At 40.2% G+C, this 23,646-nt stretch overlaps 1 protein-coding gene across 3 annotated transcripts; it reads right to left on the bottom strand.

Annotated features, from left to right (window-relative positions):
• Positions 1-651: 651 nt before the first annotated feature.
• On the bottom strand, positions 652-22,076 carry SFXN3 (sideroflexin 3). 3 transcript variants are annotated; one of them, XM_026668922.2, is made up of 11 exons: positions 21,803-22,076; positions 17,619-17,783; positions 16,656-16,826; positions 14,885-14,983; positions 12,793-12,868; positions 10,686-10,771; positions 9,656-9,783; positions 8,709-8,758; positions 6,482-6,531; positions 5,699-5,746; positions 652-3,607 (listed from the first exon to the last, which is right to left on the bottom strand). In XM_026668922.2, exons 1-11 carry the CDS (start codon positions 21,949-21,951, stop codon positions 3,511-3,513), a joined length of 1,119 nt encoding a protein of 372 aa, XP_026524707.2. In that variant the 5' UTR covers positions 21,952-22,076; the 3' UTR covers positions 652-3,510. The 3 variants fall into 3 exon arrangements, with proteins under 3 accessions (XP_026524707.2, XP_087820765.1, XP_087820766.1); XM_087964639.1 differs by having other exon boundaries at positions 21,807-21,925; XM_087964640.1 differs by lacking the exons at positions 17,619-17,783; positions 21,803-22,076 and adding an exon at positions 17,390-17,525.
• Positions 22,077-23,646: the final 1,570 nt, after the last annotated feature.

Genomic DNA, 23,646 nt, shown 5'->3' with positions numbered 1-23,646 from the left:
AGCATTATAAGTGACATGTCTTATTGCACCAGACTCCTACATTATTTATCAGCCATTGATTGATAGCTCATGCCCACAACCCTCCATGCAATATGCTCATCTAGAGTTGGTGGGAGGAGGGAATAGGACAGGAAACTTAAATGGCCAGCAGCTGGGGATGTGCACAAGCAGGAAGCATCTGCTCCTCTTCCCCAGCTTAGGGCTCAATTCTTTCCTCAGACATGGCATGCCAATTTATGGGATGGCTGTGTCATCGGTGGGAGGCTTTTTGTAGATGTTAAGGGCTCACTAGAAATTTCAAGTTCAGTGGCAGGAATTGCTTTTTTGGAGATCATGAAAATTCAATCAGATCTGATGGCCAGGTTTGTTGGGGATGACGGAGAATGTGGCCTTACCCATCTGGAAGATACACAGTTAAAAAAGACTGCTGAATCTCTTACATTGTGGGTTGGGCTAAATAAATCTTGGGGAGGGTGAAATGTTAGCCTTTAGATTAATCCTGAAGAGACACATGACTTAAACCAGGAGAAAAGACAGAGTTTTGTTTAACCCCTTTTTAAAACAAAGTAAACAGAACTTATAGTTCATTGAGTAGAAACAGCAACCATATGTACATGTGTTCTAACAGTCCAAGACAGCAATAGTGTCGTATTCAAGAGATAGAAATTCTATTCTTTATTTGGAAGCAATTGCCTTAGTTAAAGCTGCACAATAGACATGATGATAAGGAATACATGTGGATTGTTGCACGTAATTGTTAGTTTGATAAAATAAAATTCCACCATAACCTGGCATATAAAGAGAAAACGCACTGATATAATATTACAATATCTTTTTGAATTTTTATAAGATTACATTCCAGAAAATGTAGACAAAAGGTTTCATTAAGAGTAAACATAATAAAGAGCATATGGCAACCTCTGACTGAACTTCCGAGCCTCCAACCTCAATGACATTTATAAGGAACGAAAGGTAGGCAATTTTACTCAGATTAAAATAAGTGATTTGCTCTAGAGATGAAAACAGAAAACTGGATTAAGCACTGACCTTCAACACCTTTTGGAAAGGCAGTTCTGGCATCAGTTTCAGTGAAGCTGCTTATGCATTGTGGTGCCTAAATTAAATTATTTGGCCCTTCTGCTAAAGGGCAAAAAGAACTTTTGATTAAAACTGCAAATGATATTTGATACCAGATTTACACAGTATACCATCAAAGAACTGTCCACGATTATCACCTTTTGAGTGTTTTCTCTAGAAATACTTCAGTAAAGAGAATTCTGAAGTTTCAGCCACCCATTTTGCATAGGTTTTTCAAAATATTTAAGAGGTGCTATGTGACACCTTCACCCCAAGTTTCTTCTAGGATGTGGATATGCTGGTTTAGTGCATTTGATCACTGTGTGCAAATTGACCAATCTTTGCATTGATCTGTTATGTCTACATGGCAGACAGAAGGAAGTGCCATAATTGGCCATGGAAATGCTTGCATCCAACCATTCATACAAAATTACAAACGTTTTGTGCAGACTTGATTAAAGCCATAATTCCAGGATCACTGACTCAGTTCAAGCACATATATGCCTGCATTCTATGAATAATAGTTATACATTCCATTATGCACCAAAGATTGTCATTTATGTTCTTAAAGCAATTCAAACAAATATTCACTATGAGTAAGAAGAGTTGTGCTCTAAACTGGGCATTATGAAGATGGGTGAAGAAAAAAATAAGTAAGGTCACTCTTATTTTGGGAAAGATTACCACAGTGTACAGGGAGTCCTTGACTTACAACCATTTGTTTAGTGACCGTTCAAAGTTACAACAGCACTCAAAAATGTGACTTATGACTGTTTTTCAACTTATGACCATTGCAGCATCTCCATGGTCACATGATCAAAATTCAGACACACGACTCATATTTATGATTGTTGCAATGTCCTGGGATCATGTGATCATCTTTTGCAACCTTCTGACAAACAAAGTCAATAGAGAAGCCAGATTCGCTTAACCACTTAACAAATGTGGCAAGAAAGGTTGTAAAATGGGGCAAAATTCATGTAACAAATGTCTCAGCAACAAAAAATTGGGGCTCAATTATGGTTGTAAGTCAAGGATTACCTGTATTAAACTTTAGGCCTAGGATACAGATGTCATAATATATGATTAACCAAATGAAGTAGAAAACAGAGCATGCAATATGATGAGCTGAAAGAATCAACCTTCAGCTTGAATGCCAACTGTGTTTATTGTCCTTTGAGTTTATTCTTGGCTAATGTATTATTCTAATATGTAATTGTGAATATAGTTATTAAAAATACTACTATGAGCAAAAGATCAGCAATGATCCCTCTTCAAAAACAATCTAGCAAATGTCTGCATCAGAGTTTTCTATATGGCTTTGTGATATATACAGATTCAAATATTAAATAGAAGCACATGTTTAATCCCATAGAGTCAGTCCACGTTTAGCAATTGCATTGACAGTAACTTTATGATTTACTGAAATAATAACTTTATGATTAATCCTCACATTTATGACTTTTTCAGGTTTGAAAGGCAAAGGAATGCTGAAGCTGAAGTAACTTAGCGACTGTTTCATTAAATGACGTTTTCTAAAAAGGACAACCTGTAGAACTCTTAACAGAGAATCTTCCATCTTGCAATAATACTCACATATGCTTTCACTCTGATCAAACAGTATGTTACCATGAAACCCCAATATTTTCTCATACTCCTAGTTCACTAATGATGATAATCTACCTCATGGGGTTTTTAACAGTAGGGCTGCATATCTTGCCATCTTTGCAACTGAATGCTTCATTGGTTTCAAAAATACTAAATAGCAAGAGGATGCAAAGATGATTATTTATGCAGTCGTTTTTGATTGTAAAAACAGATGGTTTGGAGCAAAGCCTTTTTACAATCCCAGGACTATAGGCAGCTCACAAACACGTGCAAGCCCTTCATGAAACCATGATGTTTTTATTAGGTGCTGAATAAGAAAGAACTCAGTTGAAGCGAAGGGCAGGTTGCTTTTCCATTGAACTTGATTCCTGTAGGATTTAAAGTACTCAGTGCAGCTCCTCTCCTGAGAATGATCTCAGTTTCATGATTCTTAAATATTACTTCACAAGGATTACATGGGTAGACAAACATTCTTTCTTTCACACACAACACTCTGCACATTACAGCAGAACTATGCATACTAGAAGAACTGGTTTTGCTTAAAAATTGTCAGCAGTTCTGATGCTGACATCAAGCGGAGTCAAGGCTGGAATGATTTGGTTTGGATCACAGCAAAAGTACATTGCCAGTTTATAATCTTTTCCTGAATGCAGGAAGGGTATTTCGCGCATATAGGACCGCCAAGATTTGACAGCCATTAAGAAAGCAGCATGTAAAAGGGATTATATTATTACAAAATGTAACTTTCTCCTTTAGAGTGCTGGTTCACGGGTTCCTCATTGACTTCTTTCAGATGCACACCAGCTTAATATGTGGCATCATTTCTTAAAGTCCCTTATTAAAATAGACAAGCTCAATATCAGAATTCTTCTCTCTGATCAAATTCTGGACTTCTGGTTCCAGGCGATTCATCCGCATTGAACTGCAAAAGGAAATATTACACTGTTTATTTGAAAGTACATCTGCTGTGGATATGGCACCAATAACTTAGAAGAATTATGGTCACTGAAGCATGTTTTAGAAAATTAGGGTTCTACAGCAGGGGTCCCCAACCACGGGCCGCGGACCGGCACGGTCCGTGGATCACTTTGCACCGGGCCGCAAAGAAAATAAAAATAAAATAAAAATGGCGGCTTTCTTCGCCTTCGGTGAATGCTGCTGGGATCAGGGATCAAGGACACAAATGAAAGAAGGGGAAGGAGGAAGCAACCAAAGCCTGTCCTACTCTCCGGCTCAGTGGCTTCTCGGTTTCCTCCCGCCTCGTTCCTCTCTCAGTCGCTCTCTCGCTCCTCCACCAGCCCAGAAGAAACTGCTTCAAAGAAGCCGGCAGGGTGGCTTTTCCTGTCGGCGCAGCTCGCCCCAGCTCATTCACCCCCACCCCACCGCCAATCAATCCAGGTTCAATTCAGTGCTCCGTTCTGCCTGCCTGCCTTCGTTTCTGGTGGTTTTGGAGCACAGCTGCTCCAAGCGCCGCTTCACCCCGCCGCCCGCCGCCCGCGGTTCAATCCAGTGCTCCGTTCTGCCTGCCTGCCTGCCTTCGTTTGTTTCGGAGCAGCTTCGGCTGAGAATAATAACTATTCGCCTCTTTTTACTCAGCCGAAGCTGCTCCGAAACAAACGAAGGCAGGCAGGCAGGCAGAACGGAGCACTGGATTGAACTGCTGGCGGCGGGCGGCGGGCGGGGGTGAACGGGCGGCTGAGGAGCTGCGCTCCGAAACCACCAGAAACAAAGGCAGGCAGGCAGAACGGAGCACTGGATTGAACCGTGAGCGGGGGGTGGGGGTGAACGGGCGCTTCGAAGAGCTGCGCCGACAGGAAAAGCCTACCCTGCAGGCTTCTTTGAAGCAGTTTCTTCCTGGGCTGGTGGAGGAGTGAGAGAGCGACTGAGAGAGGAACGAGGCAGACACCTGAGGGATGAGGCTGAGGGAGGGAGGGAGACACCTGAGGGATGGGGCTGATGAAGGCAGGGCCGAGAGGGGCTTCTCAGCCGTCCTGCAGGGACTATCTGTCGCTCAGGGTTGCAATGAGGAGGCATTGGCGCTCCGAACTTGGTGATTTGCTGGCAGACGCGATTACCCGACTAGGTAACAACATCAGATGTTACCTAGTCAGATAATGAAACATCTGCAAGCAAACCACCAAACTCGGACTCCCCCTCCCCTCCGGTCCTTGAAAAAGTGTTTCTGCGTGAAACTGGTCCCTGGCACAAAAAGGTTGGGGACCACTGTTCTACAGACTTTGACAGACTTTATTTAATATGCCTTCTGGAGTGTTGGATCACAGGTTCTATAATCTCCAATCAGCATAGCCCTTTTAAAGACCTTAAGTTGGGAAAACTGGTTGAGCCATATATTCAACTTTGTGGCCTTTGGGGGAAAAAATTCTTTCTGTAAGAAAAGGTAAGAGGGCAAGTAAAATCAAAGTGTCCTACATTAATCATTTGACTGCATTATTTCAAATATCATTCAATCTCCATTTATTTAGTTCATAAACCAGATGGTCTGACTACAATGGAAAAGACAAAATAAGCAGGTTCAATACAAAACTGTATGAATTCCATACCTTTATGACCACCCCACAGAAATGTGAAATTTGTTATTTGGTATGGAATTGTCCATCAGGATGTGTAAATTTCTAGTTTTAAAAAAAGCTCTTAAAGAAGGTAACTCTGGAAATATGTATGTTGGATTGAAAGTATGAAATGTCAAGAACTAAAGGCTGCCACTAAGGAGAAAATGTGCTTTTTGCCTTCAACCTTCTCTAAGTGACAATGGCTGTTCTTATCCCTTACTGCTTAGCAAATCCTTCCAGCCTGAAATATCAAGGAATAAATCTGGGATCGTCTCAATGCAAAGTTCTGTTGCTGAACTTTATATCCCAGTTCCCAAATCCTTTAGCACAATTTTTGGGGAAATACTCCAGAACACATTTTCCTGAGAAATATTGAGGAAACAAATATTGCACCTAACCGAAAGCAACAGTAATTTGCAAGAATATGTAAGAGTGTTTCTTACCTCTTCTGTGGGAAGAATGCGCAGCAAAGAGGTGTGGCAAACACCAAACTACAGAAAGAAAGACAAGAATGGAAGTAGTAGTTTTGGTTGCCATTTTGTCATCGTGTACTTGACTCATGAGGAAAAATAACTATCACCAGCTACTTGAGTATCATCAATCATAACTGTCTACCATATGTAATGGATTTATGTAACTCAATTTTCCAATATCTGATTAGAAAGCTGAGGGAAAACAATACGTATAACACAATCCTATACTTTAGTTCTCTTGCTTCCCAATCAGTGTTTCCCTCTAGTATCCAGGGCCATTTCAGGTGCCAACCAAGAACACTGTAACATTCTTTTAATTAGATTTTTAAGAGGAAAGACTGAATGTTAATCCTTGTTCAGCTTCCCTAACCAGTGCATAAGATTTGGACTATAGTTGCAAGGTCCAGCTACAATGGACAATAAGTGCAGGTTAATGACAATTGCTGTCCAGAATATGGATGGCACCACATTGGGGAGACCCCAGGTTCATCATCTAGTGGTGCTAAAGGATTGCACAAAGATTTTGAACTGATAGTACAAGTTAGCTACTCAGAACAGAATAATCAAGACCACCAAACTATGATCATAATCTCCCCAAAGGTTCACAAACATATGGGAACTCCCCTGTTAAATATTGGTGAAAGTCCTCATTAGTCAACAAGTCAAGTCACGTTACTCAGTATAGAAGAGACAGAAGTCCTGGATATCTGTTCCTGGATAATTCTACTTGCATCCAAGAAATATATCACTTACGTCAGGCCCACAAGTCCAATCTGCAGAGGAGCATTCATCCAGGGGTACCGCTGATGGAAATCGAAAAGGAATTGTTTACACACAATATTTATATCGTTTTCTAAAGCAAAAGTTCTTATTTATTTACAGTTTATAGTGGTGAAATGTTTTATGGAGCAATCATAGCCGTACATTTCTTGAGATGATGACAGACCCTTTTTGAGCCTGATACATAGAATATATAAGCAGGGGCAAAATGTCATGTTGCCACCATTCAACAGGTGTGTTGAAGTACATTAAGTACACCTTCTGCCTTTGCCATAGTCATCCTTCTGAAATATCTTCAGTGTTACAAATATGTCATTCTTCCTTGGAAGTCATTATACACTTCAGCACTTGGTTTTTGAATAGGGTTAAATTGCTGCTATGAATATTTCTATTTTGGTTGAAACCCAGAAACTGATTTAACAAACTGAAACCCTGGATAAAGCGGTGGGGGGGGCCAAAATGAGCAAACCTGCGAACCATCACAATGCAACTCCCACTTCTTCTGAACATGTGTACAATGATGAGGCACATAAAAAGCCTCAAAGGGCCTTGGATTACAACGTTTTGCTGATTTTAATACATATGAAAATCCCCATGGAAGCTGTTATCCTCAGCAATAAATGGTTGGAAAATGAATATTATCATTCATTTTCCCACTCCAGCCATTTATTGCTTGGAAGGACATCCGAGAGAAGCTGCCAACATCCTATATTAAGCTAGCAGTGGTACTTAAAGTGTTGCCTGAGGATGCCTGGAGTCTCCCATGACCTTTAGAGATTAATAGTTTATAGATTAATAGTTTAAAATCAACATTATTTTCCTATCAATGTTAAAAACTAATACAATATTAAAATCCCCTCAACAATCATGAGAAGAAGTAGTGGCTGTTTTGTATATGGCAATTTTAATTTTCAATATGGTAAACAATATAACATATATAAGCAAAAGCTGTTTTAGAGTCTTCCACAATTTTCAAAAGTGGGAAAGGGTTCTGGGAGGAAAAAAGATTTATAAACACTAAAATATAGAAATCAAATATGAGGTGAAAAGTGCTACTGTATATGGTTCCCAAAATTAATATCATAGGACTAAAATGGTAGCAGAACTTTAGCAATCTCGCTAAACTATTAATCTCATGATAGTTTTTAATGCTAGGAGCTAAACAGGGGTGAGCTTAAATTTTTTTAGCAACGGGTTCTCTGCCATGTTGCTGGGTGGGTGTGGCCATGGTGGGCGTGGCCTAGTTGGCCTCCTGCACCATAGCGGGGGTGTGTGTGTTTTTGCCCTCCCTGGGCTCCGGAGGCTTTTCTCGAGCCTCCGGGAGAATGAAAACAGCCTCTCTGGGCTCCAGAGAGTCTCTGGAAGCCGGAAACAGGCCCATTTCTGGCATTCCCAAACTTCCAGGAAGTCCGTTTTTCACCCTCCGCGAGCCTCTGTGTGCACCCTTCACTTACCTGCATCCAAAACGGGCCACGTGGGGACTCCTGGGAGGAGCGGGGTGAGGTGGGTGGGGCCAGCCAGGAGTGGGATTTGGGGGTTCTCCTAACTATGCAGAATCTTAGCTAGAGGATCTCCCGAACCCCTGCGAACCCCCAGCAGCCCAGCCCTGGAGCTAAACGTGGCATAAGAGAATTTCTTTTTATGTTAATCTCATATTTGCAAGAAAAGAAGAATCTGTTTCCCTTCAGGTTTCTGGGACTTTAACTTCTAGCCAGCATAGTCACTACTTCCAATTATAAAATTGACACATCTGGAGAGGACCAAATTGGAGAAAGCTGGTTTAATTAAAATGTATATAATTTACATGTTCTTCATCCATTCGTTCAACCCTGATTCCAACATAACTAACGTATCTGAAAAGAAAAGTAAATTTCCTTTCCCTGTCTTGCAGCTGCCATTTGCATAGGGTCGAGGTTAGGCAAAAATTAGGATTAAGCTTTGTCAACTTCTCTCATATTCTTGTGCTAGAAGGGAACCTGACAAAAAAAACGGGAATCACATCCTACTAGGCATAAAGCTATGGAGCAATGTCAAACTGGTGGCCTGTGGGCTGGATGTGTCACATGCAGGCCTCACCCATCCCAGCTCCGCGAAAGGAAAAAACATAGCAATATGTCACATGATGGCAATGTGATGTTGCGAGTTTAACACCGTGCTATAGAGGAACAGGAACTTGATCAAGAATTTTAAAAAATCGTACCTTCATAAATGCTCTTTTCTCTAAGGCATTCATGATCACAGGAGGAATGGCTGTGCGGAAGAAGTGGAAGAAGAGTCAGACAGCATAAAAGTCAACTAGATGTCTCCTCAAGAAAGGGATAGAGATAACCTGCACATACTGGAGTTGCTGGGATATTTTTTCACTAGAAACCTTTTTCCTACCTTCAAGGTGCATTCCTCTCGGGATCCTTTGGATTACAAGTCCATCAGTCTCAGCAATAATTGAAGGTGATACATTAGAGAAGGTTATTCCAAGCACCAGTTATATATACTGAGATTTATGCTACAAGAAATACTTCTTCTCCTATCTCTAGCTCTCCCAAATGCCCCAACTGGGAAGGACTAACATGTTTTCTTAGTAGCATAATTCTTGATATTCTTCTAAGACAGAAGCAAGTTCCACTGAATTCAGAAGTTTCAATAACTAAATAGATATCTATTACATTATATTATTATATTTTTCAAACTCTATCTTCAGCTCTATTTTAATTTGACTTCAAAATTTGTCATTAAAAACAGATGGACAAAGAGAGAATATTCCCTGACATTCAAATATTTGTTAAGGTGGCAACAACCAGTGGTGGCATTCTACCGGTTCGGCCCGGTTCCACTGAGCCGGTAGCGCCAATGAGCAGCAGAGACTGAACTGGTTCTCTCCAATGCTCTGCTGTTGGGCCCACCTGCCCGCCCAGGCTCCCATGCTAACCTTTACGTCCTGCTTTTGAAGTGCAGCTGCTTTGCGCAGCACAGCAGATTGCCATGAGGCAGCTGCTGAAGCAACAGGGAAAGTGCAGGATTGCAGGAGGTGAGTCAAAATGCCTCTGCGTCTGCACAAATGTGTGCGCGCACTCAACGTGGGCTCACCAAGCCACGCCCATAGAACCGGTGGGTAAAAAATTTTGAAACGCACCACTGGCAACAACATACCCATTGCTGGTGCAGCCATGCCAATGCGTGAAATCACCACTTGCACAATGGCTTGCCTGGCTGCCTTCTTCGATTCACCCAGCCGATTTCCATGTTCATCCATAATGGGGATACCAAACTTTAGCTCCCTGTAGAAATGGTTAAAAGGGAAGCATAAACTGTCTCTTCTTCATTCTGTCTTTTCTCTGCATTTCATTGTGTTTGTTTTTTCCTCATCTGTTGTACAATACTGATGGTTATGGCAATAATATTCAATATCCTCCTCTATATAGGCCCCCACATTATCAAAGAAAGCTTTTGAGCACTACGATAGAAGCCAGTCATTACAGCATGTGCTCCCACCCAGTGGGCATTTGTATATTCCCAGAATTAAATCTATCTAAATCTCTTGACCATATATATGTCCTCACCAGGATCCACCTGCAGTACTTTCACAGTCTATCTATGGCCCACAGGCTGTACATTGTAAACCTCTTGCATATGAAATACAGGAAGTACGTGGTTGATTTTTTAGATGCCCAGATGATTTCATTTTTGCAGGAAACAGCTGAGGAGAACTGACTAGTATATACCTCAACTGTCCCCAGTGCTAATTTCCAGTGGGACCCCAATGAAGTGTTCTAAATTTTTGATCTGTGTTTGCTACCGCATCTGTATTTTCAAAGAATAAATGAGAAGGGAAGAAAGTTGCTGCATGAAGGAAAGAGTTGAATGGAGGAAAGGATTATTGCTATTTCAGCATCCTATTCCTATTTTAGAAAACTGACTCAACTTACAATCAATATTAGCATACAAACCTTACATAACAATCAAACCTTTACCATGGTCATAAACCTTCCATGTTATCTTGAAGATCTATTCCAGGAATTTGAATATATTATTACAGCTATACATACTCCATGCTTTTAGTGTTATAAGATAAGATAGCCAATGTTACAGGTGTTCAGAATATGCAACCTATATGGAATTAACAGGAATTGAACTTCCCATAGCAGTTCTCTCATTACATTTCCATCCAACACACTCTTACCTTTGTCTTGTTAATGGAATATTAATGCAGTTTGCAGCTGCCACAGCTGCAAAAGGCACATAGCGTCCAATGATTGAGGGCAAATGCTATCAAGATGGGAGGGTTGAAATAAGAGAAGGAAGAGACCTGTGTTACAGATTAAATTAATAACATGATGAACATAATTATATTTTACAACATAAACAGGGTCACTGATACAGTCAGGAACTGTCATCAATTCCTTTGAGAATTCACTCGATAATGAAATTTCAGAACTTGTTTTTTCTACTACATCAGATTCAGTGTATTTTTGTTCATGCATTGGATTATGCAAAGCAACTCTCTAGTTCACTAGGCAAATCTTTCAGATAGGTCTCCAACTGGTGAGAGAGCTCAGGCTTAAAACATACTAACAAAACAATCTCAACTGCTACCTCTATGCCCTACCTGTGTTCAGTTTGGTTTTCCTTTTTGGGCTAGTGTAAGAATTTGAGTCTCTTATCAGCTTGATATATAATCTAAAACAATATTACAATGCACTTTGGAAATCTCTTGACCTTTATGTAGAATAATACTGATGAAACACTTTTCATATGTTTGCAGTATTTTCTTCTTGTAACTTTAATATCATTTTCTGTTTCCTTTTGTAATTGATATGTCAACCATTTCCTTCATTTACCTTCACTTTGCATAATTCATCTTTATTTTCATCTCTCTCACTAGTAACATAGATAATTGCCTGTGTAGGTGATGACAGCTGTTTTGACAACTAATATTCAAGCAATGGGAAAACAATTTTATTTAAATTAGTATGGCAAAGGAAAAAACTATGAGTTGAATATAAAGCATTCCAATTATAAATTTTTTGTTGAAATTTGAAACAGGTAGAATGGGTTATAGAATGTATGATAAAGGGTGTTAAGAATTTTGGTTTTGACGGATCAATGGAAAATAGATGGATAAAAGGGTTGAAATTGACATTATGTTGTGATCTTAAAAAGATACTTTTTAATAAAATGATATATTGTTGGTACATGATGCCAGACAAATTATCTAGATTATATGAAGACATTTCATATTTATGTTGGGACTGTGAACAACATGAAGAGATATTTTATCATGCTCGATACAATGTAAAAAAGCTAAGAAATGGAATGAAATGTATAAATTGATACAGAGGATTTTAAACATTAATATTATATTGAAACTGGAACTTTTCCTTTTAGGATTGATTGATAAACAGTTAGAAAAAAGATGGGAGATTATTTTAACATATGATTACAGTAGTGAAGTTACCGTATGCAAAACAATTGAAAGACTTGGCATTACCCACCATTGAGGAATGATTGGTGAAATGGAGAGAATTTGCGAAGAGAAAAATATTAGGATGTATAAGTTGCTGAAGCTTGACTGTCACTGCTTTTTCAATATATCTAAGCAGCTTTGTAAAATGCAAGCTAATACAGCCCTGGCAGGCTCCCTTTTTACAGCACTCTATGGAAAAATCTGATTGCAACACTGACAAACTTCTTGAAGGGGAATATACTATCCTTCCACAGGAATAGCTTCAGAAACTTTAAACTAAGTCAGGTACGAGTTAGGGTAAGGTGAATATTTTGAAGACATGACAGAAAAAAAACACATTGCTGGGACGTTTGTGGTCAGCTGCAAATGAGAAACACCCTACAGTTGACTAAGATGCATAATTGAACTGAAAGGAATACTTGTTTCCTAAAACCTTTGAACTGGGAAATTCTTTAGGAATCTGGTAAAGGACAGATGAGTATTTCTATCTAATTTTCTTAGGGATTTGGGATATTATATTCAGAACTATCTTCCTTTCGGTATGCAGCACAAGAATTATTATATTAGGAACTTCCTAATATTTGGCTTATTAATGTGAAATAAATGAAATCCATAGCTAGATTATACCAATATCCAAATGTCAACGATAAACATGAATTCTCCTGCTCCTGAAAGAAAGAGGCAGATCTTGTCGTAACCAAGGAAGAAGATAAAATCATTTCTAAAAGCAAAGTAAGAGATGAGGAATTCTGTCTTCAGGGTGGCTTGATCAAGCAGTGTACAGTATTCCTCTGTGATATGACAGAATCAGTGGGTCTCTTACCTTGGTGAGAGATTTGAGTCCTAATGCTGCCACCACAGCTCCAGTAGTAGCACTGACATAAGCAGTGCCCAACTGTCTGCAAAACAAGTAGACAACTTGTTGACACTAATAATGGAATAGAATATAGAATAGAATAGAATAGAATAGAATAGAATAGAATAGAATAGAATAGAATAGAATAGAATAGAATAGAATAGAATAGAATAGAATAGAATTCTTTATTGGCCAAGTGTGATTGGACACACAAGGAATTTGTCTTGGTGCAAATGCTCTCTGTATACATTCGTCAAGAGTCAAGAATCAAAAGGTATAATGCTTAATAATAGTCATAAGGTACAATAAGCAATCAAATCATACTAGGAAACAGTCAATATAAATTGTAAGGATACAAGTGACAAAATTACAGTGATACAGTCATAAGTGGGAGGGGATGGGTGATAAGGAATGATGAGAAGATTAATAGTAATAATAATGCAGACTTTGTAGACAGTTTGACAGTATTGAGGGAATTATTTGTTTAGGAGAGTGATGCCGTCTGGGAAAAAACTGTCCTTGTGTCTAGTTGTTCTGGTGTGCAATGCTCTATAGCGTCATTTTGAGGGAATGAGTTGAAACACTTTATGTCCGGGATGTGAGGGGTCTGTAAATATTTTCACAGCCCTCTTTTTGACTCGTGCAATATACAGGTCCTCAATGGAAGGCGGGTTGGTAGTAATTGTTTTTTTTCTGCAGTCCTAATTATCCTCTGAAGTCTGTGTCTGTCTTGTTGGGTTGCAGAACCAAACCAGACAGTTATAGAGGTGCATATGACAGACTCAATAATTCCTCTGTAGAACTGTATCAGCTAGAAAGAAACCCTCAGCCTTCCTGTCTGACCTTAACTTTAACCTCAGTCCCATCCCAGAAATATGGCAGGATGGACAGCAGTTTTGCATATTTAAAGCAGCCTTGGGTTATCATAAGGCACATATGCCTCTGATCAGAAATACCGGTAGGCAAAATCAAAGGTTTTGGATTGTATTTGGAGCTAGTTAACAAACTAACAAGCATGATGGCATCTTACACCTTGCAGAAGCTTGAGGAGCCCTTCTTCTTTTTTAACCAGGTTGCTTTTTTTTTTCCATTTTAGAGCATTTTAAGGGCAAAATGAACGACAAGTTTCTCAAAATCCTATCAAAATACAAAACATGCCAGTCCTGCCAATCAGTGGTTTCTGAGAACACAAAAATGAACCATGGCATGCTTGGCCAAAAGAGGCTTGCCTAACTTTATCATTCCTGTGACTAATTTGTGAGCTCTACTGGTTGCCAGTTGGCTTCCAGACAAATTCAAGCTGTAGGCTGTCACCTTTTAAAGCACTATATGGCCCAAACTCCAGCAGTCTTTGTAACCTTGTTACAAGTTTGTTTCTTCTAGCATTGGATATATTTTATCCCTCTTTTTGGTAATTGATACTCCTGGTACTTATGTATGCTGATACATTTTTTTATTATGTTATTCTTATGGTCTTAATCTGATTCATTCATTATGTTGGGCATGTGTGTTGCTCATAATCAGCAACAGTTGGCGCAAAGATCCATCTCATCCTGGGAACCCTTTTTTTGAACTATTACCATCTGGCAGACAGTACAGAATAATAAAAACAAGGACAAATAGGCTGAAAAACAGCTTCTATCCCAGGGCAGTAGCTCTTTTGAATTCTGCTGTATAGTGCAGTGTTGGTGTGTTGTCGGGGGTTTCCGGTTCAATGTGTGAAGGGTGAAGGATGTGTGTTTGTGTTTATTTTCATGGTCATGATGTGCACTGAAGATGGTGTTTGATTTCATTGTATGAGGTGCAATGACAATAAAGCAAACTAAACTAAATCTGTAAGCTCAGTAAAAATAAAGTAAGTAAGTGGTAAGGTGGAAGTAACATAGAGAACAGAGATCTCCTGTTTTGCGAACCAGGTAAGCACTGAATCATGAAAATGGTACTTCCTAGAAACTGCCACAGTCTGTTGCTGGTTAGGGCCAGGCAATTCAAGACCATTGGATATAATTCTTGGTAGGGAAGTTGATCTTAATTTCCAATTATTTTACTGCTTTCTTACTTGACAGTGATAGGTGCGTCTCCACTCCGGTTAGTATAATTGACAATGGCATTGAATGATTGGTTCACCCACTGCCAGAAAACTATGGCAGGAGCCATCCTGCAGGAAAAGAAACAGTCAGGACTGCTAAAAGCTACAAGAAGCCAAGACAGAAAGCTATCAGAGAAACCAAAATGCCAGGTTAACCTTCAGCATCCTAGGAACACTATGCTTGTTTATCTTAGTGTACAATAAGCACCCATTTGCACATACACTTCAAGAGGCCTGGCTGTGGTTTTACTTATTAACAAATAAGTTGGAAAGATTCTTAACAAGTGTCCTTGTAAAAGTTTACATTTCTGAATGGCCTTATCTATCTGTCCACACATGTACACAAACATTAACAGAAGCATTTGGCAGTCGCATTCTTACAGATACTCAAATAGTTTTATGTGAATGATCTTCAATGAAGACACTCAGGACTCTCCAGAACCTGTGTTTGCATGCATGTACCCCTTTGCTAATTACATGCAATAGCTTGAATTAAAATGCTCTTGCATTTTATGTTATTTCATATGTTATATGTTGGGGTGTCAAACTTACGACATCATGGCATCATCACGTGACATATCGGGACTTCCCCCCCTTCACTAAACCAGGACAGGAGTTTGACAGTCCTGTTATATGTTACTTATATGTATAAAGTATCAAATCTTTATCTATCATGCTCATAGTTTTCCATAAAACATTATCACAGAAAACTAATTGACAATAATATACTTTAACAGTTCACAGAGTAAACTAGAGCTAAGGATAAAGATACATATACACATATAGTGTGTCGTGCAGTTAAAACAAGACTGTGGAGGCTGCAGATCTATAGGATCTGCCTTACTTAGTATTCCAAGATCTACTAATCAGAGAGACAAAAATAAGCAAATAAGAATTAAACAATTCTAAGATCAGGAATTTGTTCAGCATATCAACAATGGATGGAGAAAGATGTTTTGGCTTGCATTTTCATGCAAACTCATTTACACCACATTTCTCAAATCAAAATGCAAATAAAAAATGCTTTTCTTCTTTGGAACCCTTTAAAAAAGATTCACATCTTATATGCTGAAGGTATATATGCTGAAGGGTATACATATACTACAAGACTATCATACACACAAGTTTTTTAAAAGACCATATAAAAAGTACAAAGTACGAAAAATCTATACTAAAATCCCTATAGTCAGTTCAACCTTTCATTTTAAACCATTGGGAAACTGAACCCAACTGAAGCTGTTAGACATGGCTTTCACTGCTTTTTATACACTTCCAGCATTAAGCATCCTATTCTCCATTCCTTTGTAGAAATTGAAAGTCAAATGTCCAGGTAGGGCTATAAATCCTAAGCATATATCCTGCAGGAGAGCAGCATCTTTTTCATTTAAGTCAGACATGTGTGGCAGGGAGCTATTAAGGTCATTTTTCCATACCGCTTCCATACCGTTTTCTTACCTTAAGTCACCTTGTCTGATACAGTGCTGAAATTTAAGACATTTATTTTGTCTTCCCTCCCATGACTAATAGGCAATCCATGGGACAAAAATTTATAGCATATAGTCAAGTCTAAATACTCCCCTAACCCCAGGGATTTCTAATTTTTCATAAAGTAAAATAAAAGCTATTCTCTCATTCACTCACCACACACATCTTTGGTCCTTAGTTATAGATTTCTCACTTCATACCTCTCTAATATACTATTCCCACACAAGGTGCCAGACCTTAGTAGGTACACACGTGCCTGTAGAAGGTGAGCATGCATCCCGTGATGGTCATGTTCATGGGCACCTGGGCAGACATACGTCCAATCAGGATCATCTTCTCACCAGTGTCTGGATGGAAGGCAGAGTCATAGATGTATTTTGCCCGCCATAATTGGTCTTCAGTCAAGCCTGGTTGCACTTTACCCATTCTGGGAAGATCCACAAAAATGAGAAAAAAAATGATGATAGTACATAATGTTGTGAAGGTTTCTGGAATAAATATTAATGGTAGAAGGAGATGGAGAAAGCTTTAAGAACAGAGGAGCTATGTTGGTAATTCCCAGAAACACCTAAAGCAGGGCTGTCATGCCCACGCCCAGTTTAGCAAAGGGGGAAAAAGTCCCAATACGTCACATGATGATGATGTGACGGACGTAAGCTTGAAACCCCTGACCTAAAGGAAAAAGAATTTCAGAAAAGACAAGCAATTAAGGTTCTTTTCTGTTCTCTTCACACAGTGACCTAAGGTTCAATATACCCTAAGGTTGTATTAGGGTATATTTCTTTTTATGTTCCAAATCCTAATTTGGGACTGCATATAAAGACAGAGCAAAGGTCTTGAGCCAACTAAAAGTCCCACCACCAAACTACCACCAGAAAAATTCAAACAAACAAAAAAAAAGCCTCCCTCAGAAGAACTTCAATAAGAGTCACTTTCTCAGCCCAGCTTCTCCTGTATAAATTTTCTTCCCACTGCTTTCACTCAACGTACCCTATTTATCATAGGTACTATACTGAATGTTGCAAACAATGGATAATGCTCAGAAGAATAATGGAAGACAAGGGGGAGAGAGAAGGAGGCTCTATTATCCCAGCATTTAGAAGAGAGGAGTGGAAAAGGAGGGTCACAGTTCTGTCCGATGTTTTAAACAACTTGGACCAAGTTATTAGGATTCCCTGCTGTCATTTTTAACTGCTTCCTGTCAACTCTCCAAAAGAACCTGTAATTCTGTATCACTCTTCGGGCATCTTCTAGGGCCTTGTTAGAAAGCAGAATGTTGCGGGGATCTGTCACTGCGAAGAAATGCTTTGCTCTTCCCATGAAGGTGCTCTGATCCCACCGTGGCTCATTTATGTTGATGAGCAAGGACAGTTCTGCAGACATTCTGGGCAAGAAGACAGAAAGAAAGCAAAATAAACCATATCAGTGCACAATAGATATAGACACACAAGAAACTGGCACGTCCTCATTGACACATCTCCCATTCATTTACTTCCATTCTATCTTGTCCCCAGCTAAGATTTGGAATTCAAGGGATTTGAAGATTCTCAAGAAAGTTACAAAATATTCTGACTGTTTTTGCTTTGCTCTGGAGACACTTTCCATTCTGGAAGAAATCAGGCTAAGTATCACAGTATAGTCTGGCACGGTTCACACCCCAAGCTAAATCAAATTGTGATTTGTGTGGCTTTGGCTCAGCCACTGCAGTTTGTAAACAATGCTTTGGTCAGCCTTTTTTTGTTAATTGTCTATGGAAATCTTCAATCATCCAGGTCATCCAGGTTGTCCCAAAGGTGCTTTTCAAAAGGCAAATGGACTTACTTGTGGTTTTTTTTTTCCTTGAAAAAAAATCACTTCTCATCCAAGAAACTTTTTCAGTTCTTAGTGAAGAGGTTTCATGGATGAGAGCAAGACATTCTTAAGGGGGAGGGGAGAATCCTTTCATAGTGACTTCACTTTCTACTCCTGCAAGATACATATCAAAGTATTGCTGGCAATATACCTCATCAATTGATGAAGATATTTATGCTAATTATTTCTTAGCCTTCAAAGAGAAACTAAAGTAATGCTTTAATGGAGTTTTTATTTCATTTTAAATTACTGAGGACAATAAGTATCAGCACTAGAAAAGGACACCCTCCTATCCTAATCACTGCACTTTCTAAGGAAACTTTGGTTGCTTTTTAAATCTCGTTTTCCATGTCCAATTTAATTCCTGGGCAATAAGAAAACCAACAATGATTCCATTTCCAAAGAAAAAGGTCGATCGCTGATATTCAAAGCTCTTTCTAAATGAAATAATCCTTTTGGACAAAAATCTAGATAGCCATGGTGGTTAATGGAATGCACTTGTTAGAACCAATGCTCTGAGATTTTCCAGAAAACAAATGCAAGGATCCAGAGCGAAACCAATAATATTTCATGGATTTCTGTTCTCAGTAGTGAATGAAAAGGGTATCAACAATGAAATAAGAAATAGGCTATGGTTGGGATAAGGTATGACATTGGCTAAGTAGATTATCTCTCTTTTCTCAATAATGAAGATTTTCTCCATGGCTTTCCATATACAAAAGACCATTTCAATGACTGTTGTTGAAACTAAAGAAATTAAGGGGTGTGTGTGTGTAGAAATATTCAAATGCATAATTTTTAGCCTTGTTTTTAAAAAAATCTAAATGATAAAGATTCTTATGTTTAAACTGTAGGACACTGTTCATAACCAAAAATAAGCTCCTGGATTTTGCTACAACTTACTTCTCTAGTCTTACTAGCTGGAATTTATCTTTATCTTTCATCTTCCTAATAATCTTTAATTACAATTGCCAGAGGATAGAGTAGGCAGCACTAGTCTTCAACAATTTCATGCCGACCTGTAGGTTAGTGGGTATTAATATGAGAATAGAGTATCAGATTGGTGTCATGATTTAAGGCACTGGACTAGAAACCAGGAGATCATGCGTTCTAACCTCACCTTAGGCATGAAGCCAGATGGGTGATCTTGGGCCAGTCATATTTTTTTAGCCCTAGGAAGCAGGCAATGGCAAACCACTTCTGAAATCTTGCCAAGAAACCTGCATAGACTAGTCCTGGCAATCACCAGGGGTCAACAATGACTTGAAGACCCTTGTCTACTTGAAGGCATGTGGACCCTTGCCTACTTGAAGGCATGTGAAAGTGATAGACGCTGGAAAGGTGCTATACAAGGATCAATAAACAGAATGATTCTTAAGAAGATGAAGTAGTTCACAAGTTCAGGAATATTTCCGGAGCACCATGCACTCCCTTTGAAGGAGCAGGTGACCATCTATGGATGTCTGAAGTCATCTGTCACCTAGCCCAGGTGGTTTCAGTGACCCATTTTATTTGACCAGCTGCAACTGACTCATTGACTACAATGCCTTTGGTGGAGGGGTGAGCTACCCATCTCTGTCCTGTCAGATTACAGTATTGCAATGTGCATGGAACTGCCCTTGAAGGTGGCTTGGAACTCACAGCTAGAAGAAACAAGGGTGTCTACATATTTCATCAGAATGTTGGAACAACATTACCATATTGTACTTTAAGTCCTCCAGCTTTGAGATGTGCATGAGATGCCAGAACATACATAGAAAAACAGTGAGACTTGTGTTGCAACCCCAAGATACCACGTTCATTTCTCAGACCCCTTTTGCACCTTCTCCCCCATGCAGACACTGCTGGCTAGAGATGATAAAACCCTGATCCTAAGGGCAGCTATAAATGTCTACAATGAACTTTAAAATGCTCTTTAAGGCATCAGCTCTGCCAGCGTGTATCCACTCAAACATTAATATCTGTGGAAGATTGCTGCTCACTGCCTCAGAGGAATGTTCTGGGAAGTTTCAGGAGAGCATCTTCTCTATTGTGTCCTTTCCGTTTTGGAGCCCAGTCTGGACCAACACTTGCTTCAAGTGAAGAGCTGACTTTTCATTCTCATGGGCTAACAATGAGGCAAAGGGGACATTGGGAATTAGACATATTCAGTTAGCAGGGAGTCTTCACCCAAGGGACAAATCCTGTAACTATTGCTGTTTTAATCTTTAGCAGGGACCCCCTATTCTTCATTTATTTTACTGCTTTATAATTTGTATAAATTACATTTTATATTGTAACTTGAACACACCTGAAATCCTTAATTTGTTTTTTTTCTTTTTTCTTTACTTTCTTTGTTTTATTTTGTATTTTAACTTTGCAAATAAAATAAATGGTAATGCTTTAAGGGGTTTGCAGGAATATGATCTGTGGCTGCATGAGGGGCAGATGATGTCCAGCTGACTATTTCAATTTCACGCAATTTTCATAATTTTAATTGTTTTATTAAAATACATTATATGACATTGAAACAAGCACTGAAATTTGAGCATTGAGCACAAATTAGTCCTTAAATTACAGAAGGATCAGAGAAAGCTACTTAGACATTTACCTTTAAACTGCTAAAACCCAGTGAGTTGACCAAACAGAGGGAACAATTCCAAGAGAGGATTTCTTTCATAAAAGCACCTCTCCCTTTTTTTCAATAATTTATTGCAAGCATACAGAAAACCTGAATTCTATCAGAGGACTTCCTATTCCAATTGACAACTCAGGTTGCAAATTAGCTTTTTTTAAAATAATAATAATAATCATTTGCTTCCTACATAATCACTACATCATTGCAATCAACCAGGTACAGCCTCATGACATAGCAAAGTCATCCCCTGGGATATTAACTGGAGATATTGTGGTTCAAATCCCATTATGGCTGGCCACAGATCCCATAGCCATGCTGGACAGGGAAGTTGGATAAGAGAAAGCGGGCGTGATGGGTACAGTCTCGGACCATCGTAGGGCCCTGCAAGCTGAAACCCCACTAAACTATGACGGTCACAAAGCAAATTTGAGCCAATCCTGGAACTTCAACTAAACCTTTCGGTTGTGCTTAACTCGCAGCGTCGGTGCGAGTCGAAAATGGGGAAGCCGCGAGCATAGAAGAACAGAAAATTTCCCCGTTGGGGGAAAAAAGAAGGAAAGATCCTCTGTTACAGCCGGGACCAGACCTCCTGCCGTCGTGATCTTAGGCGGGGCTAATGTGGGATGGATGTATTTACGCCCCATCCCGGATTAGCCCGCGAAGAGCGCTCGTTCTCCACTCCCACGGGACCGGTGGGCGCAGGCGGCCGAGCTCCACCCAAAGCACTGACTCATAGGAATGGAGGGGAAAATATCCCACGGCGAGAAGGGAAATCGAAACAGGCGGCGGACAGCGCCCGCCAAGCCCTGGGTGAGCAAGCAGGAAGGGGCTGGATCCGCAAAGACGCCCGTTGAAGAAAAGGCAGAGACAAGGAGCAAACGACGGGATCGTGGGAGGGGGGGGGAGGCGCGCGACCTTTACACGCATCCACTCACTTGCCTTCCCACGAGCGGCGGCTGCGACCCGACCGATCGCCCAGGAGCGGCACTGAAACTGCGGACCAGCCAGCCCCACCCTGCGGGCTGTCCTGGCTCGGAGCGCAGCCGAGAGAGCGGGAGAGCCAATGGTCGCCGCGGAAGCCCATCGAAGGGGCAGGGCCGGAGCAAGCACGTTGCTTTGAGCTACGGGGGCGAGGATTAAGACCGGGGGAGGGGCTGCTGCCTAGACCGGCGGAGGGGAGGGAGGCCTCTCCCTGGCACGGCTCGCCTGAAATCGGATTAGGGCGGGTGGCGTGATGAACGGGCGGGCCTGCAAGCAGCCGGCGCCGCTTGTTGCTTTTTGACTCGGAGGGGAGGGGCTGCCGCCTGCTTCTAGGCAGCCCCTCTTGCCTTCCGGAGACAAGGCGCCGGCAAAGCCGGGGGCTTTCGCTGCAACCCCTTCGAAAGGATCCGCAGCGCACCCTGCAAGCGAAAGCTGTAGGTTGCCAGACGGGGTGTGGGTGGCAGGATCAAGCCTGGCGGAGATTTGATTATCATTCTCTGGAAAGGACCTTCTGAGGATGTGCAGAGTGCCTTCTAGTAGAAACCGTGACTACTTGGAAAGAGGTCTAAGACAAGATCGACCAGAACGGTTTCGGGAAAGCGATGGACTGTGCCAGAAGCAAAGCGCCCCCCAGAATTTCCTCGGGGCAGGTTGGGGGATTTTGACAAGCGGCAAAACACATCGTCGCTTCCTCCGGAGCATCTAAAACGCTGGGAATCTGTGGAATCAGGAGCCGCACAGAAATCATAAGATCATCGAAGAAGTTTGGCCTTGAGTAATTCAAGTATCTTCGGGGATACTGTAGAATAGGAGAACAGCGTGGTGATGATGCTCCTTTCAGATAGAGATGTTGGTCGGGGACAACGTTTGCGAAATAGTTGTAATATTTGTTTCCCCCATATATCACTTCGATATTGTTCATCCCTGCTGTTTTGTTCAATATGAAATTCGGGAAATAATTAGGTTATGAAAATATGTTCAGCCAGATTTAATGTTTGGACAGAGAAAAATAGGCTGAAATCCCATAAACACTTTCTAGTGTGTTTAAACCCGGTGGGACTTCTAATAAACATATATAAGATTGTGGTGTTAATGTTACAGTACTTGAAAAGGCATGGAGTGTTCCACGCTTTGCATTCTGTTTGATATTTTTAATATTTAATCTGAGTAAAATGATTCATTTTGTCCTAATTTATAACATGATATTAAGTGTGCTGTCATTGTGTTGAACCTTGTGATTATGGTGTTTTTAATTTAAGCGATAACAAATATAAAGTTGTATTTGTCTTGATTAAAAAAAATAGATGTTTGAAATTAAATACTTTGAGATTTATTTCTTCGGGCAAGTTAAAAATTATTTACCTATTATTTATCTGATTGCTGCAATTCAAACATCTTTTTGGGGCTGCTCGTGGTTTATCTAGTTGTTTAAGGCATGATTTAAAAAACCAGCATTAGAGCCCTTGCTGTGGATACTATCAACTTGAAAGCCAGGCAGGAGCGTAGAAGGAAGGAGCAAAAACAACTGAGAAAGTCCTGATCTGCTTCAGATTATACTGGTGGGATGGTCCCAAGTTCTCCCCTCCCCCAGACTATCATCATTGGTATATTAATACCTTACCTTGTCAGGTGGCAGACTTGTCTGTTGAGAGGAATGCATGCAAGAATTGTGGTCCCAGCAATAGGAGAATAACAGGTAGCTGTCTAATAAAAGGGGATTGAGAAGGGTACTCTAAAGCTGTATCTACTGTTTATACAAATGCAGGGATTCCAAAATAATGGTGGTTATTCTTGGGGA

Source organism: Notechis scutatus, chromosome 4, assembly GCF_049901735.1.
Source record: "Notechis scutatus isolate UNSWTSFEM ecotype Mainland chromosome 4, rNotScu1.2, whole genome shotgun sequence".
In the NCBI taxonomy this organism is placed as follows: Eukaryota; Metazoa; Chordata; class Lepidosauria; order Squamata; family Elapidae; genus Notechis; species Notechis scutatus.
The sequence above is the reverse complement of the archived record's forward strand: the minus strand, read 5'-3'. Positions and strand labels throughout refer to the sequence as shown.